Source organism: Sardina pilchardus, chromosome 19, assembly GCF_963854185.1.
Source record: "Sardina pilchardus chromosome 19, fSarPil1.1, whole genome shotgun sequence".
NCBI classification, from domain to species: domain Eukaryota; kingdom Metazoa; phylum Chordata; class Actinopteri; order Clupeiformes; family Clupeidae; genus Sardina; species Sardina pilchardus.
The window spans coordinates 16,808,871-16,833,134 of NC_085012.1; the positions used below are offsets into that span (position 1 = coordinate 16,808,871).

At 43.3% G+C, this 24,264-nt stretch overlaps 2 protein-coding genes across 2 annotated transcripts; both read left to right on the forward strand.

Moving 5' to 3' along the window:
* Positions 1-783: 783 nt before the first annotated feature.
* Positions 784-7,230, forward strand: LOC134066007 (metalloreductase STEAP2-like). The gene is made up of 5 exons (XM_062521165.1): positions 784-845; positions 2,111-2,631; positions 3,904-4,431; positions 4,720-4,884; positions 6,256-7,230. Exons 2-5 carry the CDS (start codon positions 2,140-2,142, stop codon positions 6,538-6,540), a joined length of 1,470 nt encoding a protein of 489 aa, XP_062377149.1. The 5' UTR covers positions 784-845; positions 2,111-2,139; the 3' UTR covers positions 6,541-7,230.
* A 12,776-nt stretch (positions 7,231-20,006) lies between these two features.
* On the forward strand, positions 20,007-24,069 carry LOC134066586 (uncharacterized). Its single transcript, XM_062521952.1, has 4 exons — positions 20,007-20,111; positions 21,213-21,412; positions 23,362-23,561; positions 23,882-24,069. Exons 1-4 carry the CDS (start codon positions 20,007-20,009, stop codon positions 24,061-24,063), a joined length of 687 nt encoding a protein of 228 aa, XP_062377936.1. The 3' UTR covers positions 24,064-24,069.
* Positions 24,070-24,264: the final 195 nt, after the last annotated feature.

The following is a 24,264-nucleotide window of genomic DNA, read 5'->3' on the forward strand; positions in this document are numbered from 1 at the left end:
TTGGTCAACATTTCTAAAAAAAAAAAAAACGTTATTTGTTGGTCTTCAGTAATATTCTTATTTCCTGATACTGAATTTGGGATTTTCATTAGCTGTCAGTAATAATCATCAAAATGAAAATAAATAAACATTTGATATATACTGTATCAATCAGTCTGTGTGTAATGAATGAATATAATACAAGTTTCACTTTTGAATAGAATTACTAAGATAAATCAACTTTTTGATGATATATGACCAGCACCTGTATAGCTGATCAACATACACAAAAAGGATAATTGCCATTTGCTTAACATAAGGAAAAATATTTAAGAGATGTTAGGGTCAATGAAATGATAGACCAAATGGCAATGATTATTGTAAGCAGCTACAATTTTGCACTGCATGCTTCCCAGGCGAGACCCAGGTAAGATGGGCTTGAAAGCATGAATTGGAACTGGCATTGAAGTTATCATGTTGAGGTCTCAGTAAATACAATCAATTCGGTTTAATAGGCTACTCATATTTAGCAGCCTAGCCTAAATGAGGATATGAACTTAACCCAATTGAAGTGATTTTCATAGGCCTACATTCATGTTTTTTATATATATATATGTATAATAAATAATAGTTAGGCTATAGCCTACAAAAACCTCTGCTAAATGAATAAAGATAGGCTATTCGCCAAAGATTACCAAAACACCGAAGAACCGTTCCATCAGAAGCGTGAGGGGGGGAAGCAACAGTGATAGCAAGCATCCATCTGTTTAAGCAGCCCAGTCACGGCGCTTCTTACGGAATGGGGGCGGAGAAAACGGAAGGGAACCGGTTGGTCATAGGCACGCAGGCAGCGGATCGCATCTAAGGTAAACCGGTCACCTTGTGGTATATCTATCCACGTAAATTAATAATAAGCTTTCCTCGTGTGTTTACAGAATTCTGAAACCAAGCCTGTGTCTTATGACACTGACAATATGTAGGCTATGAATGCATTACGAGAAATATCGGGTTATGCGCTAGGATGCATCCATCGACATTAAGCAATTTGTCCTCAAACAGCCAAGTGCAGCACATACGTAGCGTATCGTCTTGTGATTTATACTTCATCAAACCCGACATGGACAGTCCCTTGCTCTTACAGGTGAAACGAATGTCAGATAAGGGGGGGAAATCAAAAACAGTCGTGCGCGCCCTTACCATTGGGGAATCAGCTGATGGCTAACAGGTTCTTACGTCACGCAAAGGCAAGATGCTGGAGGGTTGTTTAGGTTTAGCTATACAGAGATGCCCCCTAAGTTGGCATAAGGTGACTGTTTTGGAGAGCAAAATGATCCTGTGGCATGATGCAATATTTTTTCAACCTGTTACTGTTAACACTTTCCGTAGCCTAGTCATTGACAGTAGCCTACTCATTGACAGTCCACAATATAGCTGTGAAAGTATAGCCGGTGCTGTTCATACATTACGCTTATTTGGCTGTTTGTTTTCAAGTCATTCTGATCTTTTCTCTGTCATAATGCATTTTTTTTTGTAAGGTGTTCCCGTCGTGTATTCTCTCTATAGTGAGGTGTTTGTGTCAGCTGATGAATGCTCATTCTTGAGCAAGTCTCTACTCAAACATGTTTGTCTTGTTTACACATAAAAGAGTAACTGATAAGTATACTGTCATCTAAGAGAGATTTTCGAGGTTAATTATCCCCAAGCTGCACTGTCTGTAGTCTAAGGCATTAAGCTACAAACCAATATGGGATACCAGTGGCATGTCATTTGACAGCATATTTAGGTATGTTCTTACAGTATGTGAAAACTCTTGAGGATACCATAGCCTACATTCTCTTGGTAATCCATATTCATGCTCATAATCATCATGCGCGTGTCCTTCACATGCCCTTTGTGAATCACATATCTGAGAATTTCTATGCTTGAAATCCTATGAAGTTATACTGTCGGCTAGTATGTAGGCTAGGGATGTCAAGTGCAAAATCCTGTGTTTATAAATTCAGTAGTAATCTTATGTTCAGTATAGTCCAGTTTCAAGCTTCTTTGAGTGTCTTGCAAAGCATTATACTAATGAAATGTGTTTTATTATTATCTGATATAGTTCTGCTTTGAATATTGTTTCATCCATCAGAGTGTTATGCAGGTGCTGCTGGTGTGAGAATGGACTCCATCTCCATGTCGGCCGGCAGTGCCGCCTTCCTGCCCAACGGTGTGAAGATGGCGGCGCCCAGAGAGTGCGGCCGACTGGCGGCGGTGGTGGGCATCGTGGGCTCGGGCGACTTCTCCAAGAGCCTCACGCTGCGCCTGCTGCGCAGCGGCTTCGGGGTGGTGGTGGGCAGCCGGCAGCCGAAGCGCGCCGCCGAGGCCTTCCCGCACGTGGTGGACGTGACGCACCACGAGGACGCCGTGGACAAGGCTGGCGTCATCTTCCTGGCGATACGCCGCGAGCACTACGCCTCGCTCTGGGGCCTCAAGCACCTGCTGGTGGGCAAGGTGCTGGTGGACGTGAGCAACAACCGCCGCATGAACCAGTACCCGGAGTCCAACGCCGAGTACCTGGCCTCCCTCTTCCCAGAGTCCTTTGTGGTGAAAGGGTTCAACGTGATCTCGGCATGGACCATGCAGTCCGCACCAAAGGACACATGCAATCAGGTGAGGCTTTGTCAGATAATCAGGTTTTAGAATATTTGTAAATATTGATAGCTTTTGCTCTTACATGTTGTTTTGTATTGTCTGTATGTGTGCCTAGGGACCACATAGGTCTTTGCCAATTAGCTATAGCTAACTCTAGTTCAGCAGTTGTGTACAGTTGTGTAAATTAATAAATTGGGGCCAGGGGTCAGGGGAAGTTGATCTAAGTGGCAGGCCAAAATGTACAGTTAAAGACAGAATAGTGTTCATGTTAATGTGTTAATGTCACTTTTGAATGAAATAAAATATAAAAATGATGACCTGTTGATAATGGTCTTCCTGACAATTATAACACAATGGGGTGGGTCGTCAGAATGATCCCCCAACAATTCCATCAGCTCCAAATAAGGTGTGCTATATAATGGCTATCATAGAAAGAAAAACAGAACTAGAAAAACAAGACCATGTACAGTTAGACCATAGTCACAGAGCGAGTGAAAATAAAAGCAAGGAGCGACTGAAATGATGATTTGTGGCATGCCTACAGTACATACGATGTGTGTATGAATGTAAGCACATGATCCCACAGGCTGCCTGTAAGCTAAGCTCCTTGAATATAGTCTGGCCTGTGTGCCAGAGATATTCCCTTCTGAGTTTTAGAAGCCAGACGGAGCTCATCACCAGTGAGAAGCTCTAAGCCAGAGAATGGGCCTCCTGTCTGCCCGTCAAACATGACGCAGCAGGTGGCCGGCTTGGCGGAGGGAAGTAGAGGACCTTTTTTAGCACGTCTTGGCCGATAATTAACTTGATCACATGGTACGGGCTTATGTGTCACATCTTTCAAAGTCCTTGAATATGATGTACCCCAGAGTGTCTTAATGCTGAGCATTTGTGGAGATTGAAAGGGATGTTGTTGTACCTACTGAATTGTGTATGTATGTATGAGAGAATGTGTGTGTGTGTGTGTGTGTGTGTGTGTGTGTGTGTGCCAAATTCCATAACCATAACCATAACCATATCTATTAATCCGATTTTGTTTATATAGAACCTTTTGTGTAGAAATGGCCATTCAAAGTGCTTAATTAGTATATCAAAGATAGATGGTGTTTGTGGTGTGTGTATGGGTGTGTGTGTGTGTGTGTGTGTGTGTGTGTGTGTGTGTGTGTGTGTGTGTGTGTGTGTGTGTGTGTGTGTGTGTGTAGGTGTGTGTATGGGTGTGTGTGAGTGTGTGTGTGTGTGTGTGTGTGTGTGTGTGTAATAACTAGTCTGATCACCGTGTGTCCACCTGCACAGGTGTACGTCTGCAGTAACTCCCTGGTGGCCCGGCAGCAGGTCCAGGAGCTGGCCCGCCAGATGGGCTTCGCGCCGGTGGACATGGGCGCGCTGTCGTCGGCGCGCGACATCGAGAACCTGCCGCTGCGCCTCTTCCCGGCGTGGCGGGGCCCGGTGCTGGCCGCCGTGGCCCTGTCCATCTTCTTCTTCGCCTACTCCTTCGTGCGCGACATCGTCCACCCGTACGTGCGCGGCGGCCAGAGCCTCTTCTACAAGATCCCCGTGGAGGTGGTCAACCACACGCTGCCCGGCGTGGCCGTCACGCTGCTGGCGCTGGTCTACCTGGCCGGGCAGCTGGCCGCCGCGCACCAGCTGGGCTACGGCACCAAGTACCGGCGCTTCCCGCCCTGGCTGGACGAGTGGCTGGCCTGCCGCAAGCAGCTGGGGCTGCTGAGCTTCTTCTTCGCCGGCGTGCACACACTCTACAGCCTGTGCCTGCCCCTGAGGAAGTCCGACAGATACCTGCTCATGAACATGGCCTACCAGCAGGTGTGCAGGGGAGGGAGGGAGGGAGGGAGAGAGAGAGAGAATTTAGTACATGTTATTATTTTCATAATCATTTTTATAGTTTTCTTATTAAAATGATTTGATTATTTTAATCAGTTGCGCTGGTAAAAAGAGAACCTTAAAAGCCTTATTAAAAGGGGATATAAGTCTCAGGAGTAATATATATGTGTGTGTGTGTGTGTGTGTGTGTGTGTGTGTGTGTGTGTGTGTGTGTGTGTGTGTGTGTGTGTGTGTGTGTGTGTGTGTGCGTGTGCATGTGTGTATATCCAGGTCCATGCCAACATCGAGAGCTCGTGGAACGAGGAGGAGGTGTGGCGGGTGGAGATGTACCTGTCGTTTGGCATCATGAGTCTGGGCCTCCTCTCTCTCCTGGCCGTCACCTCCATCCCCTCCGTCAGCAGCTCCCTCAACTGGAGGGAGTTCAGCTTCATCCAGGTGAGCCCCACCACCTGCCCTACCTGCACAAGCAATGTGACTAAACACAATAGCAGTCATAGTATGTATGTATGTACTGTACATGGCCAAACACAGTAGCAGTCATGGTTTGTATGTATGTATGTACATGAACAAGGTTATGTGGGAGGTGTGACACAAGCGTTAGGGAGCATTCCATACCATTTATAGGCCCAGTGCCCATAGTGACCCAGGTTGAAGTCCAGCCTGAGGTCATTTCTCTCTCTTTTTTAAAGTATATTGTTTGGGCTTTTGACTCTGGATGGCGGTGGCGCAGAAGGTAGAGGAGTCAATCAGCAAACGGAAGGTGTCCTTGAGCAAGACGCAGACCCCCCCCCCAAACTTCTCCCGATGTGCAGTTCGGCACCGTGCATGGCAGCATTCGCCATCTGTGAGAGCGTGAGGCGCTTTGAGTGCTCAGTGGAGTGGGGAAACGCTTTATAAATGCAGTCCATTTGCCATTAATATCGATAAGACAGCGGAGAGAGACAGGAAGAGAGTGGACAAGAGAGATGGGATGGGTTCGGGAAATGACTACAGGCCGAAACTGAACCTGGATCCCCATGGACACTCTGTCTTCGGTCCTCCAGCGTGTGCCCCGGAAATCATTTAAAGCTCGATGTTACTGAGAACCATTTGTCTAATTGCAACCAGAGGAGGTGAGAATGAGGAGAGAGAAGAGAAAGGACCGATACGCAAGTAAACGCAGGAGTATCCAATACAGAGGCGTTTTCAGCAGAGCAAAAATCATTTCATTGTTACAGTTTCCGGTTTTGCAATCAGCCTTAAAACTACTGTTCTCAAACCAGTTAAAACCAAATAGAAAACCGGTTAATAACGTTCCATAGAGGCTGTGTGACATGACAATATTATAATAGCATAAAAATGTCTAGCTTGTTTATAGGCCTGTATATTTTAAGCTACTCTAGACTATGTTCTTTGCTAATGCCACAATGGAATATTCAATCTGTTCTTGTTTAAACTCATAAATGTTCATGCATTTAGGCAGCTTTCTGTATACACAAATTAAGACATTGGTTGTTTATGCCAGGACGTTTATTGTCAAACAACAACAAAACATTAGATTTTCTTGATGCCTTCTCATATAAGCACAAGCGTTTAAATGACAAACTATGGCATTTGTTGTCTTGTTGTATTTACTTGCCCATTTTGTTATTTCCCAAGTTGTTATTACTGTCATCAGTAACAGATGTCAGTGTTCTAATCTAAAGCTCCAAAACCCAATATAAGCACAATAGCATTGTATCTTTTATTGCAAGTGGCAATATATTCATGTGCTGTATTATACACATATTATAATGTTGTAATATGCTTGTCTGTTCTTGGTCCCAGTCCACTCTGGGTTATATTGCCCTCCTGATTGCTACATTTCATGGCCTGCTGTTTGGCTGGCGACGGGCCTTCGAGGAGGAGGCCTACCGGTTCTATCTGCCTCCCAGCTTCGTGATCGCCCTGGTCCTCCCCGTCATGGTGATCCTGGGCAAGATCCTGCTGCTGCTGCCCTGCTTCAGCCGCAAGCTGCACCGCATCCGCCGCGGCTGGCAGGCCGGCCAGGGCCGGAGGGACCCGCCGCGATCCGCCAATCACCTGTCCCCGGAGAGGGTCACCATCATGTGATGTCACCTCCGTCCCACCACGCTCGGCCAGTCACCTGTCTCCAGAGAGGGTCACCATCATGTGATGTCACCTCCGTCCCCACCACGCTCGGCCAGTCACCTGTCCCCAGAGAGGGTCGCCATCACGTGACCTGACCTCCGTCCAAAACACCACTGGAAGCACACTGTGATGCAGCCGACTGTGGCACCACCACTGCCACGCGACACGACACGACGGGCACATATTTTTTTTATCCCGCCGCGCTCCCTCACACCCGTCTGTCCCAGCGAAGCACTCGTTCATCACTGACATGATGACTGACACAGCAGTGTCTACAGCACTGACACATTCCTGGCACCTCTCTACTCCCTATCGACTTAGCCACTGCTTTGCCATGGATCACAGCAAGATAAGTCTGAAGATGTCTTACCTGCGTCTGTCCTGACGGCACACACACGGCCATATGCTTCACTGCTGTGTCTTTGCCCTGATGAAAAACATCAGGCTAGTCTCGCTGGTTGTTGAAAGTGGAGTTGGAAAAAAAGTAAAAAGAAAAAGAAAAAAAAATCTGTAATCTTGAACATGTGCACTTTTTTTGACCCAGACCTTTCATTGTGATTTTTTTTGAGTGAGGGCCAAAAGTAGATTATAGAAACTACTGTACAGCCACATGGAACATGCCATTATTTGGAGCTGGAGATGTACTGTAAGTCCTTTTCACACTGAATCAGTATTTTTCATGCGAAATTGTTGGACGATTGAAGAGTGAATATGACCTCATTTTGTGTCAATCACCTTTGCACAATGACTCAAAAAACGTTCATTCAATGTTTTTTAGAACAGTTTTTTGTTTTGTGTTTTTTTTTTTTGCATCTGTATTGTGTAAAAGAATGAGGTTTCCTACCACAGCTCTCTGTACTTCACAGACCGAAAACAACGCTTGCAATATTACAGATCTAAGTGTGCAAAGGCTTTACGTGTCACTTACAATCCGATTGTGGTTGAGTAGAAACTTAAAGAGTTCTTGTTAGAATTTATTTTCTAATTGGGAATCACATGTGGTCTAAAAGTGGTGTAACTGAGCAAGAGAGAGAGACTCATAACCATTTTAGCTGCACAGAAAACTGCTGTGAAGATCATGCAGTGTCTGCACTAAACATACAGTACTCTATAGAAACTGAAATGAGTGGCAGATATGTCTCTATGGCACTGTATTTGCCACAGATGTTTTTGTCATAACAGACATCAGAAGTGTCATTCAGATTTGACGGAGTCAGCCAATGTCTATATACCATTCTGTGGATATGGAGGAAATCTTGGTTTGGTTGCTTTGTCTGCAGCTCTAATAAGGTGCACTGACTCTGTATGCACTGTCAATGTGTCTGGACACAAGCCTCATCCCTACCCTGCCATGAGAAGCCACCATTTTAAAGGGCGGAGTCCATTTAGTGGAGTAGGAGTCTGCTTCAGGGCTTGCACTGTGTTTCTGTGTGTTCACTGTTGTTACTTGAAGTATGTGCCACAGCCAAATAAAGTCAAACATGTTACTATTCATCTCCCCCTGCGGTGTCCTATCTAGTGGGTTCTGTATCCGCGGCCTCGTGGATGCCATGTCATATACCACCAGCAGATGGCGATAGTCACCCCCTCCGAATTCACAGGACACTCACTCGTGTGAAACTTATCATTCAATCAGTCACTGAGGGCGTGTTTGGACTTGTGTTCATGCGATTTCCTGTCATCGCACACACACACACACACACACACACACACACACACACACACACACACACACACAGCACACACACACACTAACACACACATAGTCGTGTGGGCTACACTGATGTGATATCACCTCTAACAACCTTACACACCACATACTCTTACCCAGGCGCGTAGGAACCACGGGGGTCGGGGGGGTCGGGACACCCCCAATGTTGGACCCCCTCCCGAAAGAAAAACGCTGCAAAGTACAGATGTTGTTGATTACTTAGCTCAATTATATCCTCCTGTGTTACGGCCCCATCATAGCTATCGGTGCGCATCGGAGGTCTTTCACATTGTGTTTTAAGAATGTTTCCCGAAACGAAGCCCGTCTCAATAATGCAGCATGGAGCACTTCTTCACCTTGAGTGTCTGAAAGCTAATGTAGGCTACTCTCTCAGTCCAAATATTTAGTTTACGGCCTTCTTTCATTCTTTTCGAAATAGTTAAGAGGATAGCCTATTGTGGGTGAATACAGTATACGATAGCCTAAATAAGTTAGTCTTACGGCTGTCGCTTTTAAATGTAGGCTTATCGCTTGACGTGGCACATAGCCTAATTATCTGGTTACCTGGATTTAGCAAGTCCATACACTTTGTTCATCCTATTATAGGCTATGCTTTTAAAATTAAATGTGTAACAATTTGCCTCTTATTATAATCTACACACTGTCACGACGCTAGGTTACGGGCGGATATGAGCAACCGAAGGCCTCGGTTGACTTAAGATAAACGGGCAGAATGCCTGTTTACAAACTATGTCAAACATGCAAAAATCTAACAAATGAAAAAACACAAATGAAAGATGAATAGGCTATTTGTCACAAATTAAGCAATGAGTTCGTTCGTGGCCACCGAGCGTGCAACTTACGCGCTGAGGTGAAGGCCCGACACACAATTAACACAAAGCTTCATAATGCACAAACAAACACCCCCTCAAAGTTCAGTGTCCATACGTCCAAACAATAAACATAAGAAGCCGACAGTCAAAAACGACAACGAGATCTCCCAGACACGAAAAACAATGTTTATCTCACAGTTTGTTGAGTATCGTTCCAACACTGATGCGCAAGGCAATCTCAGCTTTCGCGTTCGTATTCCAATGAGAAAAAAACACAAGGAAATGGTCACGGCAATGCAGCATACAGGAATCTTCTAACCACGTTACTTTGTTGAGCTGGCTGCATACAGGTAACAATAGCCACAGCGCGCTCTCCCTGCGTCTCCATTTAAACTAAGGGCAAACCCATTCATTGTGCCCAAAACGCGCATCCATCTGTCAGCTGACATAACATTTACTTAGATGGCATATGAAAAGTCAAGAAGAAGAAACATATTTTCATTTAAGCAACGTTTATGCAACCATGTAAAGGGAAGCATTGGGGGAGTCAGTTTAAGTTGTCCTAAAGACTAGCTGTGTGCGTTTTTTATCTCTTATGTGACTTATAATTCGCCCCCTTTATTTATTAATATAAAAAAATTTCGGACCTCATTCTTGTCCCCCCCAATGCTTACTACGTTCCTACGCGCCTGCTCTTACCATCCATTTCTCTCTCTTTCTGTCTCTACCTTCTTCTTCCCCTACAGTATCTCCTCCTACCACACTTTGACTAGCACTTACAGTGTCTGCACTCTTCTCCTCTAGTAATAGCATTGACTGATGCAGTAGTCATTCCTAGCTAACCGAAGACTCCTGTGCACTGTTAGCTTGAATGTTATTCTCGTACAGTAAGTCACTTTGGATAAAAAGTGTCGCTAAATGAACAAATATAAATGTTAATCTTACGCTCACAACCTTATTAACTGTTCCATAGTTCACAATATCAGACAAGTAGACCTCTTTCCTCATTTGGTTGGCATGTACTGTTGAGTCTAAATTGTGGATGACTGAGAAGAGAATGCCAGTCCCATAGCCCATGGTCTTAGTCACAGTATAAGTACACTCATGAGTAAATAATCACACACGTAGTTCCTCATCCAACCCAACCATGTAGTTACTGTGTGTGTGTGTGTGTGTGTGTGTGTGTGTGTGTGTGTGAGAGAGAGAGAGAGAGAGAGAGAGTAAATAACATGCTGCATTAGTTAAAGTAGTTGAGTGTAGTTTTCCGTGAAGAGTTTACACACACACACACACACACACACTCACACACACACACACACACACACACACACACACACACACACACACACACACACACACACACACACACACACACACACACACACACACACACACACACACACACCGGCAGGGCAGAGAGCTGGCAGCGTGTTTGTCCTCTTCTCTGGTGGAGAGTGAACCTGCTGCAGAGAGAGGGGGCTGCCTGTGATGGATTGGACTCCCGAGTAAAACACTCCATCTCATCACACACTCCTGCCCGGCTCCATCTGTCAAAATGAAAGCTGAGGGTAATAGATGATTTTTAGTGTGTAAGATATTTGTGTGTGTGTGTGTTTGTGTGTGTGTGTGTGTGTGTGTGTGTGTGTGTGGCTGTGTGTGTACATGTGTGTGTGTGGGTGTGCATGTGTGTGTTTGTTTGTGTGTTTGTTTGTGTGTGTGTCCCGCCCGCACGCGCATGTTGCCGTAGATCTACGGCTGGGGATAAAACTGTTGCTTTTGAACAGGAGCAGCATCCCATGAATCATCCTGCGCTCGGAAAAGAGAGAGAGACAGCGAGAGACAGACACAGTCTGAGCCCTTGGCCTTTCATTTCCCCCTCTCCTCTCCTCCTTTCCTCCCCCCATTCCCCCCTCCTCTCCCTCCCCACACCCTCACTCCCCCCTCTCACTCTGCCCCACCCCTCCCCACTATCGCCTTACCTCTGATTCGGTTAGGGAGACATCAGTCCCCGTCTCTGCGTCCAGACACCTTGATTAATCAGGATGACAGGAAAGCGCAAACACTAGACTGGCAATGACCACTAACATTAGTGCCAACATGGCGGGACGCAGGGCTACAGAGGCACCTGATGAACTGCAGATGAGGTTCGCCCAAGTGACTCGGGATGTGGACGGCATTCTGATTGAAGCCCGAGTGGCGTAAATCTAATCCCCCCCGCCCCACACACACACACACACACACACACACACTTCCATCCCATCCCTGTTTACTTCCACTGGCAGAGAAAAGCTCTTACTTTGATTCACATTCAGAGTACGAGTTTCAGATAATTTATACCACTTCTCAAAAGTTTGAAACCGCAGAATTTTGGAGTCACCACTCAAAAGTTTAGTGGTGCACATATTTGTTCAACTTTTCAGGTTTCATGAATAAAATTGTCTGCTCTTCAAAGGAAGGTTGAGTCTACAGTATATTTTACTCAAACACAGAACATATTTTGAGTGTACATATTTGATGTTAAGCTGTTTGCTTGGTTCACACAACACTCACAGAACTCTGACACCTCTGGCGAAATCAAACAATCACATCAAAACAGTTTTATATATGCTCAAAACCAAAAAATGTCTTCAGATCATTCACAAATCTGTCACAATACCTAAACTCTACTGAGCAGTCATTAAAAATGGAAAACATGTCATAACTCAGTGGATTTAGCATTTACTACTTCCAGACTTTACTGAATTTTCATTGCTGTAAATTAGAGGTACTGTCTACAGCAATGGTTCTCAAAAGGGTTCGGGGACCCCTGGGGGTTTGCAACACAGCCAAGGAATCAACGTGTTCATTTTCTTTCAATTATGAACTTGTGGTTTTAAATAATTTTGTATCATTTAAAAAATCTTACCAAGACTGTTTAAAAAAAATCAAAAAATGTTTTTCTCCTCCTGTTTTTTCTCTCTTTTTCATTTCTTACCACCATTCCTTTTTAAACCCCTTCATCAGAAGCTACCGTAAAATGAAGACAGACTAGTCTTTGTAATAACGTCGTTAAGAAACATCTGAGTCTCTGGTGCAGCATTGCTACCAGAGGCAGATGAATGAGTGCGATTTAAATATTTTATCGTCTGAACATTTGGTCCAACTCCACACACTGTTTATCTCACCCTAAGCTCACGATTCGCTCCTGCCTTCCCGTTATCACCAAAGTCACAGCTCATCTTAGCACTAACTCTTGACAGCTCTCTTTCTCTCTCTCTCTCTCTCTCTCTCTCTCTCTCTCTCTCTCTCGCTCTCTCTCTCCCCCTGTCTCCACCCTTTGAGCTTGTGTCTTCCTAAGCTTGTGTTGTAATGATGAACAAGTGATAACACAAGGCTGTGGAAGCCTACAGTTCATGCAAGGTGACAAGACAAGCGCAGTGAGTATATATGTAATGTTCACCAAACTGTTGTGTCAGTTGCAAGAGTCGTAGTAGGAGAGCTATAGCAGCCTGGGCCCTTAGCTGGATCGCTAGCAAGCTATACTCCCGATCCCAGGTGCGGCTGTTTGCCGGCTTGAGTCCGGATGAGTGCAGGGCTATGCCATGCAGTCAACACAGTGCAGGTTACATGTGCTTTATGTGTGTTTTTGCCTATATGCTATATGCTCAATGTCAATGCGATTGTGCAATTGTGTTTCATTAGGTGAAAATTATGGAATGGAAAATTGTTTGAGTGATTGATTCACTTTATGGCTTTAGGAAAATCCCAGACAGTGAAATTCAACTACATACAGATCAAAAGGGTAGGGAGAAATATTATATTATCTTAACTAACTGTTTGCTTATCTTAGTGCAAATATCTTACTAAGTTAATCATGACACTCAAATCATACAGACACCATGCTCATCTCATCTTACTCACTGCTACGGTCCTACTGAGCATTAAACTTCACCTGACACCACTCGAGTCAAGCATCTTGTTTGGCTCTGACAAACTGCTGGTGGGGGTAGGCTCAACTGTATTAACTTGGCGCACAATGCTCTGTATAAATGTATCAGGTGTGCCGTGTTGGGAGGGTGAAATAGTGTTGCATTGCATATAGGCATTCAGAGATGTTGTGCAATTGCCTACTGTAGATGTGTAGAATGATGTTGATTTCTTTTTATTACTATTGAATAAATGGGATTGTGTGATTGGCTATGTTAGGATTGTGTTGCATGCAGTGGGTTGTGTGACTGGGTGGTTGAAAAAGCGTGTTATGCTAATCTGGTGATAGAAATGACATTTCCCACCACCGCTGATAAGCTTCCAGAACACAGAAAACTGTGTCACACTTAAAAGAATAAGAATGATTCATCTCACAGATGGTGGCTGCAGAGTGCAGTCCAACTGTCCCTATATGGACATGCTGACGTTTGCCAGACGGAGAAGCAAGCAACACTTCTGTGGAGCCAACTTCTGGGTCACAGAGAGCAACACACACACACACACACACACACACACACACACACACACACACGCACACACACATACACACACACACACACACACACACACACACACACACACACACACTCATACATACACACACACACACACACACACACACACACACACACACACACACACACACACACACACACACACACACACTCATACATACACACACACACACACGCACACACACACACACACACACACACACACACACACACACACACACACACACACACACAGACATACACACACACACACACACACACACACACACACACACACTAAAATAGTCACACTACGTAACACACTGATTACCTTTAAGACAGGGATTTTTAAATCATGTTTACGCAGCATGTTAGATAGAGTTTTCAGTTTTAGATGGAAAAGGCAGAATATTCAATGCTCTATGTATACAGTGGTCCACAGCATGGTGATGCCACATTTCACTGAAAAAAAAACACTTCTGTACTTCAGTTTACAGTAATGGCAGTATCTGCAAATGCTTTCTGGTGTTCTGCTATGGCTATGGTATGGCCTTAAACAATAGCATGCTGGTCTCTTATGAAAACATGTGAATGCTTGCAGATTTACAACAACAATAGTGTCCTGGATGTTTGATATCCTTGCATGTCCTCAGATTGACAACCATGATATTGTTCTGAACATTTGATATCCTTGCATGTTCTCTACAAATGTCACAATCAAAAGAATAGTAGGGATGACACATTTTCATTCATTTGGAGCGTAGATCATTTCGTACTTGTCATTTTTTCTCCCACAACACACAATATGCTATTTATTTGAACATGTCATTACAGCATTAGATTCATTCATATGACCATCCATACATCAACAAGGCCAACTCTATTATTATTCACTCACTAAAACACTGCCGTTCACAACATAAACCATATGGCCTTCACCATGCAGTCAGCCATGCCAGGCGAGCACACACACACACACACACACACACAGCATTCATGATGGCACTGTGGTGGTGGTGGTGGGCATCACTCAGACTGATTTAAACCTTATAGATATATATACTGTATATATAGATATAGATATATTATAGATATCGCACTATGTTTGCAGTAAACCATCTGACATCTGTGACTAAAACTTCATTATTCCAAACTTCATTTGAATTCCTATGCCGTTATAGTTACATGACCCCCCAAGTGATAAGTAAACTGCCATCAATAGCTCAAGGATTAGGAGTAAGCTTTGCCATCTGTTACGACCCTCTTTGTCTCTGGCAGTCTGTGCTACCGCGGAGCCTTGGCTGGCTGGAGACGGCAGAGTGCTCCTTTGCCAATTGAGCCACACCTGGGCGGAAACCAGCTTTAAAGCCCGTCCTACCTGACCCTCTTTCTCTCTCGACTTAGACACACACATAGGGCTCTTCTCATCCGTCTTTTTATCTATCCTCCCTTCCTTCCTCGGTCCTCGTTCCCACTGATCTAGATAAAGTATGATGGGGTGGCAGCAATGGGATAGTCTATCCAGCGTTCTTTATAGATCAGTGAGAACGATCCTGGAGGACCGGAGCACTAAGGATTGAGGAGAGAGTTTGAGAAGGAGCCATAGGCTCACGCTCATGACATACAGTACATTCATGTACGCGCTCACTCACTTTCGCATACATTCCCATTCACTACTCAACAAACATTCTCCACACTCACACCGATTCTCTTGCCAGCCTTCCACTCACTCACTAACACTCAAGCCTGGGCCGTAACACATCAGTGCTAGAGTGAACAGCAAGACTGTAGAGAGAAACAGAGCGCAGGGTGCACACATCCAACAACGGTCTTGCATTTCTGGGAGCATTTAACACAGCATGAAGATCCCTCTTGTAATCTTAACAACAGGACTGCAGTTTTCTTGCATTTCCATTGACGTCTGCTCTGCGAGGCCTGTTATGTGCACTTATCTTATTGTTATTGTTCAAACTGATCAAAGACACGTTCCGTTAGCTCTGAGCTACTCATCCTGAATCTGTATTTTAATTGTTCTTACCTTGTGTCTTTTATGTTTACCTTTTAATTGTTCCTTCGTTGTATTATGTAGTTTTTACTTTTTTAAACTATAATGTTTAACTATTGCCCCTCTATGCTTTTACTCTTACTTATGCTTATGTAAAGCCCATTGAATGACCCCTGCATGACATACACTATATAACTTGACTTTTTGTAAAATGAATTACTGATTGTTACTTGTAGAGTAATTGGAGTTAAACACACACACACACACACACACACACACACACACACACACACACACAAACAGTGTTATTGTCTCCTGGCAGTAATTGGAGCTAAACAGAGTCTTGGCAATGGTGTATGTGAGCTGATGTTTGTGTGCATGATATGTCTTTTTTACGACTGAAGCGTGAACGAATAAAGCCCTACCGGTAGTTATCCTCACAATTTAATAGCAGTATAGTGCATATACAGTAGGTTATGCATAGGTTGTATAAGAAATACAATTTGTGGAGCCTTGGCAAAGGGAAGGGTAGATAACTCTGCAACACTGTTATGTAATATTTCCCTAAAGTCAGTCAAAAATCTTTTCTTTTGACAAATCCATCTGAAATGATATTTTCAATGTAACATCATCCACAATGGAATGTAATACCAAGAGCCAAAAACCCTCAAACCCATCTCTCCCCTTTCAGCCCTCAGATCATATTGGCTGATATGTAACACCTTTGGATTCAGCTTGAAGCTATTCAGCTATTCAGTAGAAAAACAAAGGATGTAGGGGTGTGAATCTCTCCCTTTTAAGACGATTCGATTCGTATCGATTCATAAAGCTACGATACGATTCACAGACGATGCGGTTTAATACAGAACGATTCAGTGCGATTCAATACGATGCGATACGATTCGATACGATGCAGTAATAGGCCCCAAAATGCAATATAGTTCTTAATCTCATTTTATTTTCCATACTGCAGATTTTTTTTTTGCTACTTTAAATGGCATGAGAAAAGTTAGGCTACAATTGCATGTCATTAATTACATTTTTTCCAAAAGACTTGATTGACTGGATTGAAAGACTGAACAAACATTTTGATAATAAGAACGTGGCCAAATGCCTCTAAACGAAATCACTCGGCCAATTAATAGAGATACATTCATATCACCCTATACTTAGCTGCTGAACCAATCACAATAGTTTAGAAATATGTGATGTAGCTGTAGCTCTTGGGAAAGAGTGTCTGTCTGGATTACCTTTCATAAATAAGGAGGCTTCTAACGCACGTTGTGAGAACCGCGTTCAACACATGACAGGTAGGCACTACCCTCCCTCCTCCTCAGTCAACTTTCAGACGTGCACCGAACATACAGTAAGGCACCGAAGCATTTGGGGAGACACGGGGAAAGGGGAATGCAGGAGGATGACAAGGGGTGTTTGTTGTAGCCTATGAAGCTAGTTTTGAGGCTTGTGCTTACGACTGAATGTCTTCGTTCAGGATACTGCAACACACGTTCGCGTCAGCGTTATCTGCGTTTCACTAAACTTGACAACTAGTTTGTTGCTGCCACTGTCTAGCAATGACGCTACTTAGCCTACCCTCGTTGGAGAAGGCTAGGCGCTCTGGTGTGTAGGTCTCACGGTTGGTCTTACGATTTTGAAAGCCTATCATAACTTGTAACGTTAGTTTTCCGATTCGTCATTTTAAAATCGATTTATCTATCGATTCATAGTACATTTAAACCGATCCAGGGGTTTGCCTACCGATGCACTCGCGTTGTTAACGTTCCGAATGATTACCGATACGTATCGGTTATTTTTTACACCCCTAAAAGGATGTGTTTCCATGAATAAATTGGATGTTGTAAACCCTCCCTACACTTTCTGCCAGATTATACTGTACATTTACTCATTCTTACACTTGGACTAATCTACAATGTTTGGGCGTAGACTAATAGTCCCAAACACACACACACACGCACACACACACACACACACACACACACACACACACACACACACACACACTGGGCTGGTGCTGGTGCTGGTGCTGGGCTGGTGATGGTGATGGGGATGGGGATGGTGATGGCATGATGCTGGTGTTGGTGATGGTGATGGGGATGGTGATGGCATGATGCTGGTGTTGGTGCTGGCATGATGCTGGTGTTGGTGCTGGTGCTGGTACTGGTGATGGTGATGGTGATGGTGATGGTGATGGTGATGGTGATGGTGATGGTGATGGTGATGGTGATGGTGCTGGGCTGGGCTGGACTGAGCGTGCTGTCTGACCATGATGTGCGGGTAGACAGGAGGCGAATCTCTGCTGCAGAGCTCATCACTTAACCGGCCAGAGGGAGCCTGCGGTTGTGCCAACTTCATTTGCAAAGTGCAGCTCATAACCATACACAGAGACAGAGAGAGAGAGAGAGAGTTTAGAACACAGTTACACACACTTTCTCACACACATTTGTACACACAGACACACACACACATGCGTGCGCACACACACACACACACACCACACACGCATGCACGAACACACACACACACACACACACACACACACACACACACACACACACACACACACACACACACACACACACACACACACTCACACACAAAGATACTATGACTGGCCTAAGTCTATCTTTTTGTCTCTTATCCTTTTCAAAAGCACTTTCTTATTACCATAATACTGAAACAATCAAATTATTACTCTCTCTCTTTCTTTCTCTCTCTCTCTCTCTTTCTCTCTCTCTCTCTCTCTCTCACACACACACACTCTCTCTCATACACACACACACACCACTATGAGAGGCCCAAATTTGTATTTGTTCCTTTGCCTTTTCTTTTTCTATTGTTGGGTAAGATTATTCCCTGAATACACCGACCTGAAACAATTAAGAGAGAGAGAGAGAGAAATGTGTGATTACCACGATTACAGTAATGACAAATTTCCGACTAAAATATATGATTGAGATTACAGAACACAAGATACAGGAACTATCTGATGAGCAGCTCTCCAAAATTGCTGACTGACTGTCCTGCCTAAGCACTTCAGTGTACTTAAAAAACAAATGTGATTTAATCTTGATTGTTAAAGTGGCACCGAATATTTTAGCAATGAATACATTCTAGAATGGAAATGCATGTCTGTTACATATTTAAGCAATATGACACGAGTGGGAGTGGGGATGGCAAAAGTCGGCTGTAGTTTGGCCATAGTTACAGTATGAGGCCTTTATTGGAACATTAAGGGCCTACAGCTTCGTATGGCACCCTAAAAAGGTTTGAGAATCTAGAGCCATCTCAGGGGGTTACAATAAAAAATATATATATATCTTGGGGTTCTTCATTACACAAGAAGATGGTTCTAACGTCTGTATAGAATGTATAAAAACATTCAGTTGACGTACAGAGCAATGTCATTGGGATGAAGGATGTGTGTTGTGTCTCTGATTGTGTATCAAGACCTGTGATCACATGTGTTTAGGAAAAAAGATGTGGGGAAAAAGTATTTTGGGACCAGAAGTAGATAACGTTACGTAACATTTCCTTTTGAATATTACAGTTTTTGCCTATTGATTACTGTTACACACTAAAAACAAATGCTTAGACCTCAAGTCTCAACATCTGAACTTGTTGTACCATCCCACTCTGTGTAACCATTGCTTCAACACATTTTCTGTTCACATTTTATTAGCACATTGTTTGCTATTCTGCAGCACACCTAAATACTAGTAGACACTTTGTTTAAAAGTGAAATCTCCTGATAGCATTAGGAAAAAACACATCCATCGCAGAATACCCATCCCCGCCACACACACATACAAGAAAAAATGTATGTTTTTTTTTTTTTCTGGGAATTGTATTTTTGTTTCGTTTTGTTTTGTTTTGTTTAGTTTTTAGGTTTTACATTTGTTTTGTTATTCCATTCTTTGAATACATTCACTTACAATATTGCCTTGATGTGTTATCAAGGATGAATCAAGAATGTTTTGTTGCTAAACATTTTGAGCTTCACAGAATGTGCCATGTTTTATATAAAACACATCAGTGTGTTGCTGTTGATTTGAAAGAGTAATTCAAATGGTTCATGTGTGGTCCGTGTACCATTCGTTCAATCGATTTTCAATTAGGAACGAAAAACAATAAAATGGAAAAACTGTTTGTTATTTCATTATTCCGTTTTAATGGCAGACAAGAAAACAGATTTCAACCTCTATTTACAATATTCAATGTTAAGTTTATTTCAAATATACACCAATCAAAAAACAGTCCTCGTGACTATTTCAATTTTGATATTTCATTCTGTCAAGTTTCCATGCCCCGGAAGTTATGCTGCTTAGCGCGCCGCATGTGGATTCTGTGTCAAGTGAGCAAAGGAGAGTTTATCGCTAACCCATTTCTAGAGTCTAGACATGCAACAACTTGAGTGCAACAACTACATGCTGAGACGCGGAAATAAACGCGTCTCTATAAAAGAAGATGACATGTTTGTCCACAAAGTTGCGACTATTTTTCAGGTAAGTCCTGAAGTATTTTTTTAAAAAACATTATTCTCTAACTGATCGCTTGCGTGGGTGCTGCTACTGCTGCTCCTGAAAACATGCTTTATCCCACTTTGACAGTGTAGTGGCCGTCATGACTGACGTTTCTCTTCGGGTTTTGGAAAACGATGTCATTTAATATAGCTTCATGTCGGCCGGCTTGACCCTAAACGTTTTTTTAGGCTAGCTGTTGTAGCTAAGGAAGAAATCATTAGCTTTAGCTTTAGCTTTATCACTGCTCGACTAGCAGAAAGGATGGGAAAAGCAGACAGTGCTGGAGATAGGAGTCTGTGGGAGAGTGGTGAAGTTGATGCTGATTGTAAGAATTGTACTAGTATTTATGCACGTGGTACAATATAAAGGCTAGTTTGTGCTGGGCAATCATGAGCCCCAAAGTCAATGCAAACCACGTCACAAAATGCTTCATTTCACTAGTGTTGGACAGTTAGTAAGCTAGCTTTTAGAATCTCCTCTTGGATCCCTTAGTGATGGTTTGCTGTAAATTGATCCACGATATTAAGTTTTAATGAATCAAAAAAATACCTTCAAGGACTACTATTAAGAATGTAGGATACGTCAGGGTCATTCAAATGTATTTTTATGGGTTCTTGAAGTCCCCCTGCCTGTGTCTAAGACAAGCCAGGGCCCCTTACCTGAACTCCTACCCACATACACACACAAGACATTGTTTTACTCAACAATCAGGGTCCGGGGATGAATTACCAATGCCTTGCCTAAAGCCCGACCTGAAGGTTGCTTACGCAAGTTCAGAGGTCAGAGGCAAGAAATAGCTACATGAATTTAAATGTGGAACAAAAATGTTTTCATTTGGATTATACAGTGTTTTGATTATTGGGTGTGTTATTGGGATTTTATACATTTAATGTGCGCAAATATAATGTAGACCTCACCACCTCAGCCCAGGCAACATTGTGCGGACCCCCAGGTTCGGAACCACTGCCATAATACCAATATAAATATTGCTCCTTGATTAACCTTGCACTACTTGTATTTGGATAGGTGGTTGAGCATACCCTCTACTTAACTGATGACACAAACACCGCAATTTTCCCTGAGGAAAGTGATGGGCATTTCAGCTCCATAGCACTGGTGGACAAGGCCCATTATGAGGTTTGCGGCGATAGTATTGAACTACCTGGAGCCCAGGCAGCTAGGTTTTCTTTTACCCGGCCACTGCCCACCGCAGCATCTGGCTCAGCCTCTGCTTTAAGGGCCTCTGCAGCAGCCAGAGCATCCGCCGCAAAGGCCCTTCAAAGGTCAGTCTATGAACTTTGCACTTATTTGAGGGACTACATTTTCTACCACAACTACTTGGTGGGTGGGTGGTTTGAATGGGCTTGAACTTGAGTAAGGAAATGGAACTTCTAAAATGTAGCGGGGTGGTAAGCTTAGATTCAAGGGTGTTGAAAAAGTAAACACACTCAAGATATTACATTACATTTGGCGGACACTTTAACCAAAGCGACTTACAACATGGTAAAAACATTTAAGCTTTTTAGAGTGCTTCTAACAACAATTTCAAAACCACAATAAGTACATCAATGAGTGTAATAAGTGCATCAATGAGTGCAATTGTCTGTAGTAGTGCTATGAGAGATATACTCTCTTTACTTGTTTAATGGAAGCAAGACCCTGAAGACGGCATAGGCCAAAATGCACTCAAACCCCATTTACTATAATTGAGTTGAGCGCACCTTTCTCGCTCATCTAAGCTTAGATTCAACCACTGTCCAAGAGAATATATGCTGTCTTCTGTTAATGTCTGGTCTTTCAACCGCAATAAAGTAAATTCACATGTCAAAGGACTTAACTGTGTGGAATAGTCTTACTCTCACATTAAGTTGTTGCAATTGTGTGTGTGTGTGTGTGTGTGTGTGTGTGTGTTTGTGTTTATTGAACTAGGACCATCTACATCGCAAACTTAAACAATGGCAAGCCAGAGCCCAGCCAGTCTCTGATTGTGAGATTTTCCGAGTTTGAGGCCTCGGTTGAGGGCATACTAGGGAAAGTCAGTAGTGCCCTTGGAGAGGAGGTGACGTATGTCCTCACCGATGGCCAGGGTAATAAGATTGTGGACTCGGAGGGGACCAGAGGTAGGCTACTGTTGAATACGTTGTCTGAAGAACATCATACATGTCATCAGCTGAAAGACTTTCTCTTAACATGGTCATTGCCAGCCAATCATCATCTCAGTCTCATTTGCATCTGGAAGCATATTTGGAAGCGTATTTGTCACCTTGTATTTCTAAAGGCCTTCACAGATCACAAAATTAATTGTCTCCACTGGTTACACTTAGGAAATTACAGTAGATCAGTAGATAGGAGGGAAAAGGCCATTTACTGTATGTTTTAAGCTATCTCATGGTAATGGTAAATGGACTGAGTTTGGTGTTTACATTCAGTGTCTTGCTCAACCACACTTTGGTACGGACAGTGAGCATGCAGGGCTCAAACCACTCTGTGCCACTACTGCCCCTCAGGTCAATAAGTGCCCATGAGCATCTTGTCCATATCCAGTAATTCTGAAATAAATGATCTTTTTACAGGATCTACATTTTGGAAACAAAGTGCGAGAAAGATCTATGCCGTGAAGGAGGAAGATTTGAGGCAGCCCAAGAGACGAAGAACAAGGTACTTTCATAGAAGTTCTTAGTGTGCTTTAGTCTGGCTATCACCATACTTGGTTCAGTCTTTTAAGATTAACATTAGTATGGGGAATCTGCGCTTTATTTCTACTGGACAAGAGGCTTGCTCTCTCGGAGGAGGGGCGGAACTATTAAGCTCTATTGACATCATTTAAATGACTCCGTACTCTTGGATAGTCCTTCAACCAATCAGACCAACGATTCGGTGTGTCTTTTGGATAAGCTAGTTTGTTATTGGAGCCAAAGATTGTGGACAAGAAGCAGGGGAGATAGATGTGCAGGTGTCCAGTCTGAGCTGTCAGGCGAAATCCAAATTCGCCGGCAGGTCTCACCTAGCCTACAGTAAGTGTGCTTTGCAGAGGCAAAGAATACTATTGAAGTCCCTCTGTGTAAAGACAGCCATGAGACCAAGATAGAGCCAAAATGATAGATGTCAATTGTCATTTATAGCTGTATTGCTGAGAGGCTTGTATTACGTACGTTTTCTACACTTTTTTTTTTTAACGGATGACACTGTTTTGACCTATCTTTTTGTGTTGTTTGCTCTGTCTGCTTTTCAGTCGCCATGAAGATACAGGCCTTGATGAGGTGAAGTGTCAAATTGAGGAAGTTGTTCTAGCATCCCAGGGCCTTGGAGAAGTACTGGAAAAGATCAACAAGCTGGTGGATTCCGTGGGCACCGATTGTAGGACCTTACTGTACCTGACGTCAGCCCAGGTTGATGCCGTTAAACACGCATTTGCGTGTATCATTTGTACAAGTAAGGTTTAATAAGGCTTTATTCTGAAATGAATAAGTGTCTACAAGTCCTTCTTTATTGTAACACACTGATTCACTAGGTGCAACACCCAACTGGGTCTGTGTAGACACTAATTACATTCAGAATAGTGGCAGGTTCAAACACACCTGGCTCCACAGGAAACTAACAAGCCTTCCTAGAGCCTTTTTGGGCACCTAGCGCATGTCATACATTTACATCAACCATTGGATAGTTTGAAATACAGTGAAACAGCTGATGTGAGATCCCTCCATCCCATCAGACAGTATTATATATTTTAAATATTGTTTCCATTATTTCAGATCCAGTCAAAGACCCATACGTCTCAACCTGCTGCAACAGCATCATTGGCTGTGCTGTTTGTATCGACAGACTACAACAAACCACCACATCCTGCCCTAAATGCAGGGCAGAACATTTCTACCCGCACAAGCTCGGTGGCCTGGCTGAAGCCATGTCGGCTCTGGGGGATTTATTGGAGTAATGAATGAATGAATACATATACATTCATATATATGCGTATGAATAGATTTTCTAAAGTACAGTGTTACATTTGCCAAGTCAGTTTAACTGGTTCAACTTTAACATACAGTACCTCAAAAAAGAGCTGTTTCTGTTCTTTTAAACAGATGTTCATTTCTATCAGAGAAAGTGTTCCTAGGAATGTTATTACCGGTATGTATTG

Coding starts and splice junctions, on each gene's coding strand:
- LOC134066007 (XM_062521165.1), top strand. CDS start 2,140: ATGGACTCCATCTCCATGTCGGCCGGCAGTGCCGCCTTCCTGCCCAAC. Junction 2,632..3,903: donor CAAAGGACACATGCAATCAG/GTGAGGCTTTGT, acceptor CCACCTGCACAG/GTGTACGTCTGCAGTAACTC. Junction 4,885..6,255: donor GGGAGTTCAGCTTCATCCAG/GTGAGCCCCACC, acceptor TCTTGGTCCCAG/TCCACTCTGGGTTATATTGC.
- LOC134066586 (XM_062521952.1), top strand. CDS start 20,007: ATGCAACAACTTGAGTGCAACAACTACATGCTGAGACGCGGAAATAAA. Junction 20,112..21,212: donor AAGTTGCGACTATTTTTCAG/GTAAGTCCTGAA, acceptor ATTTTCCCTGAG/GAAAGTGATGGGCATTTCAG. Junction 21,413..23,361: donor GCCGCAAAGGCCCTTCAAAG/GTCAGTCTATGA, acceptor TCTGCTTTTCAG/TCGCCATGAAGATACAGGCC.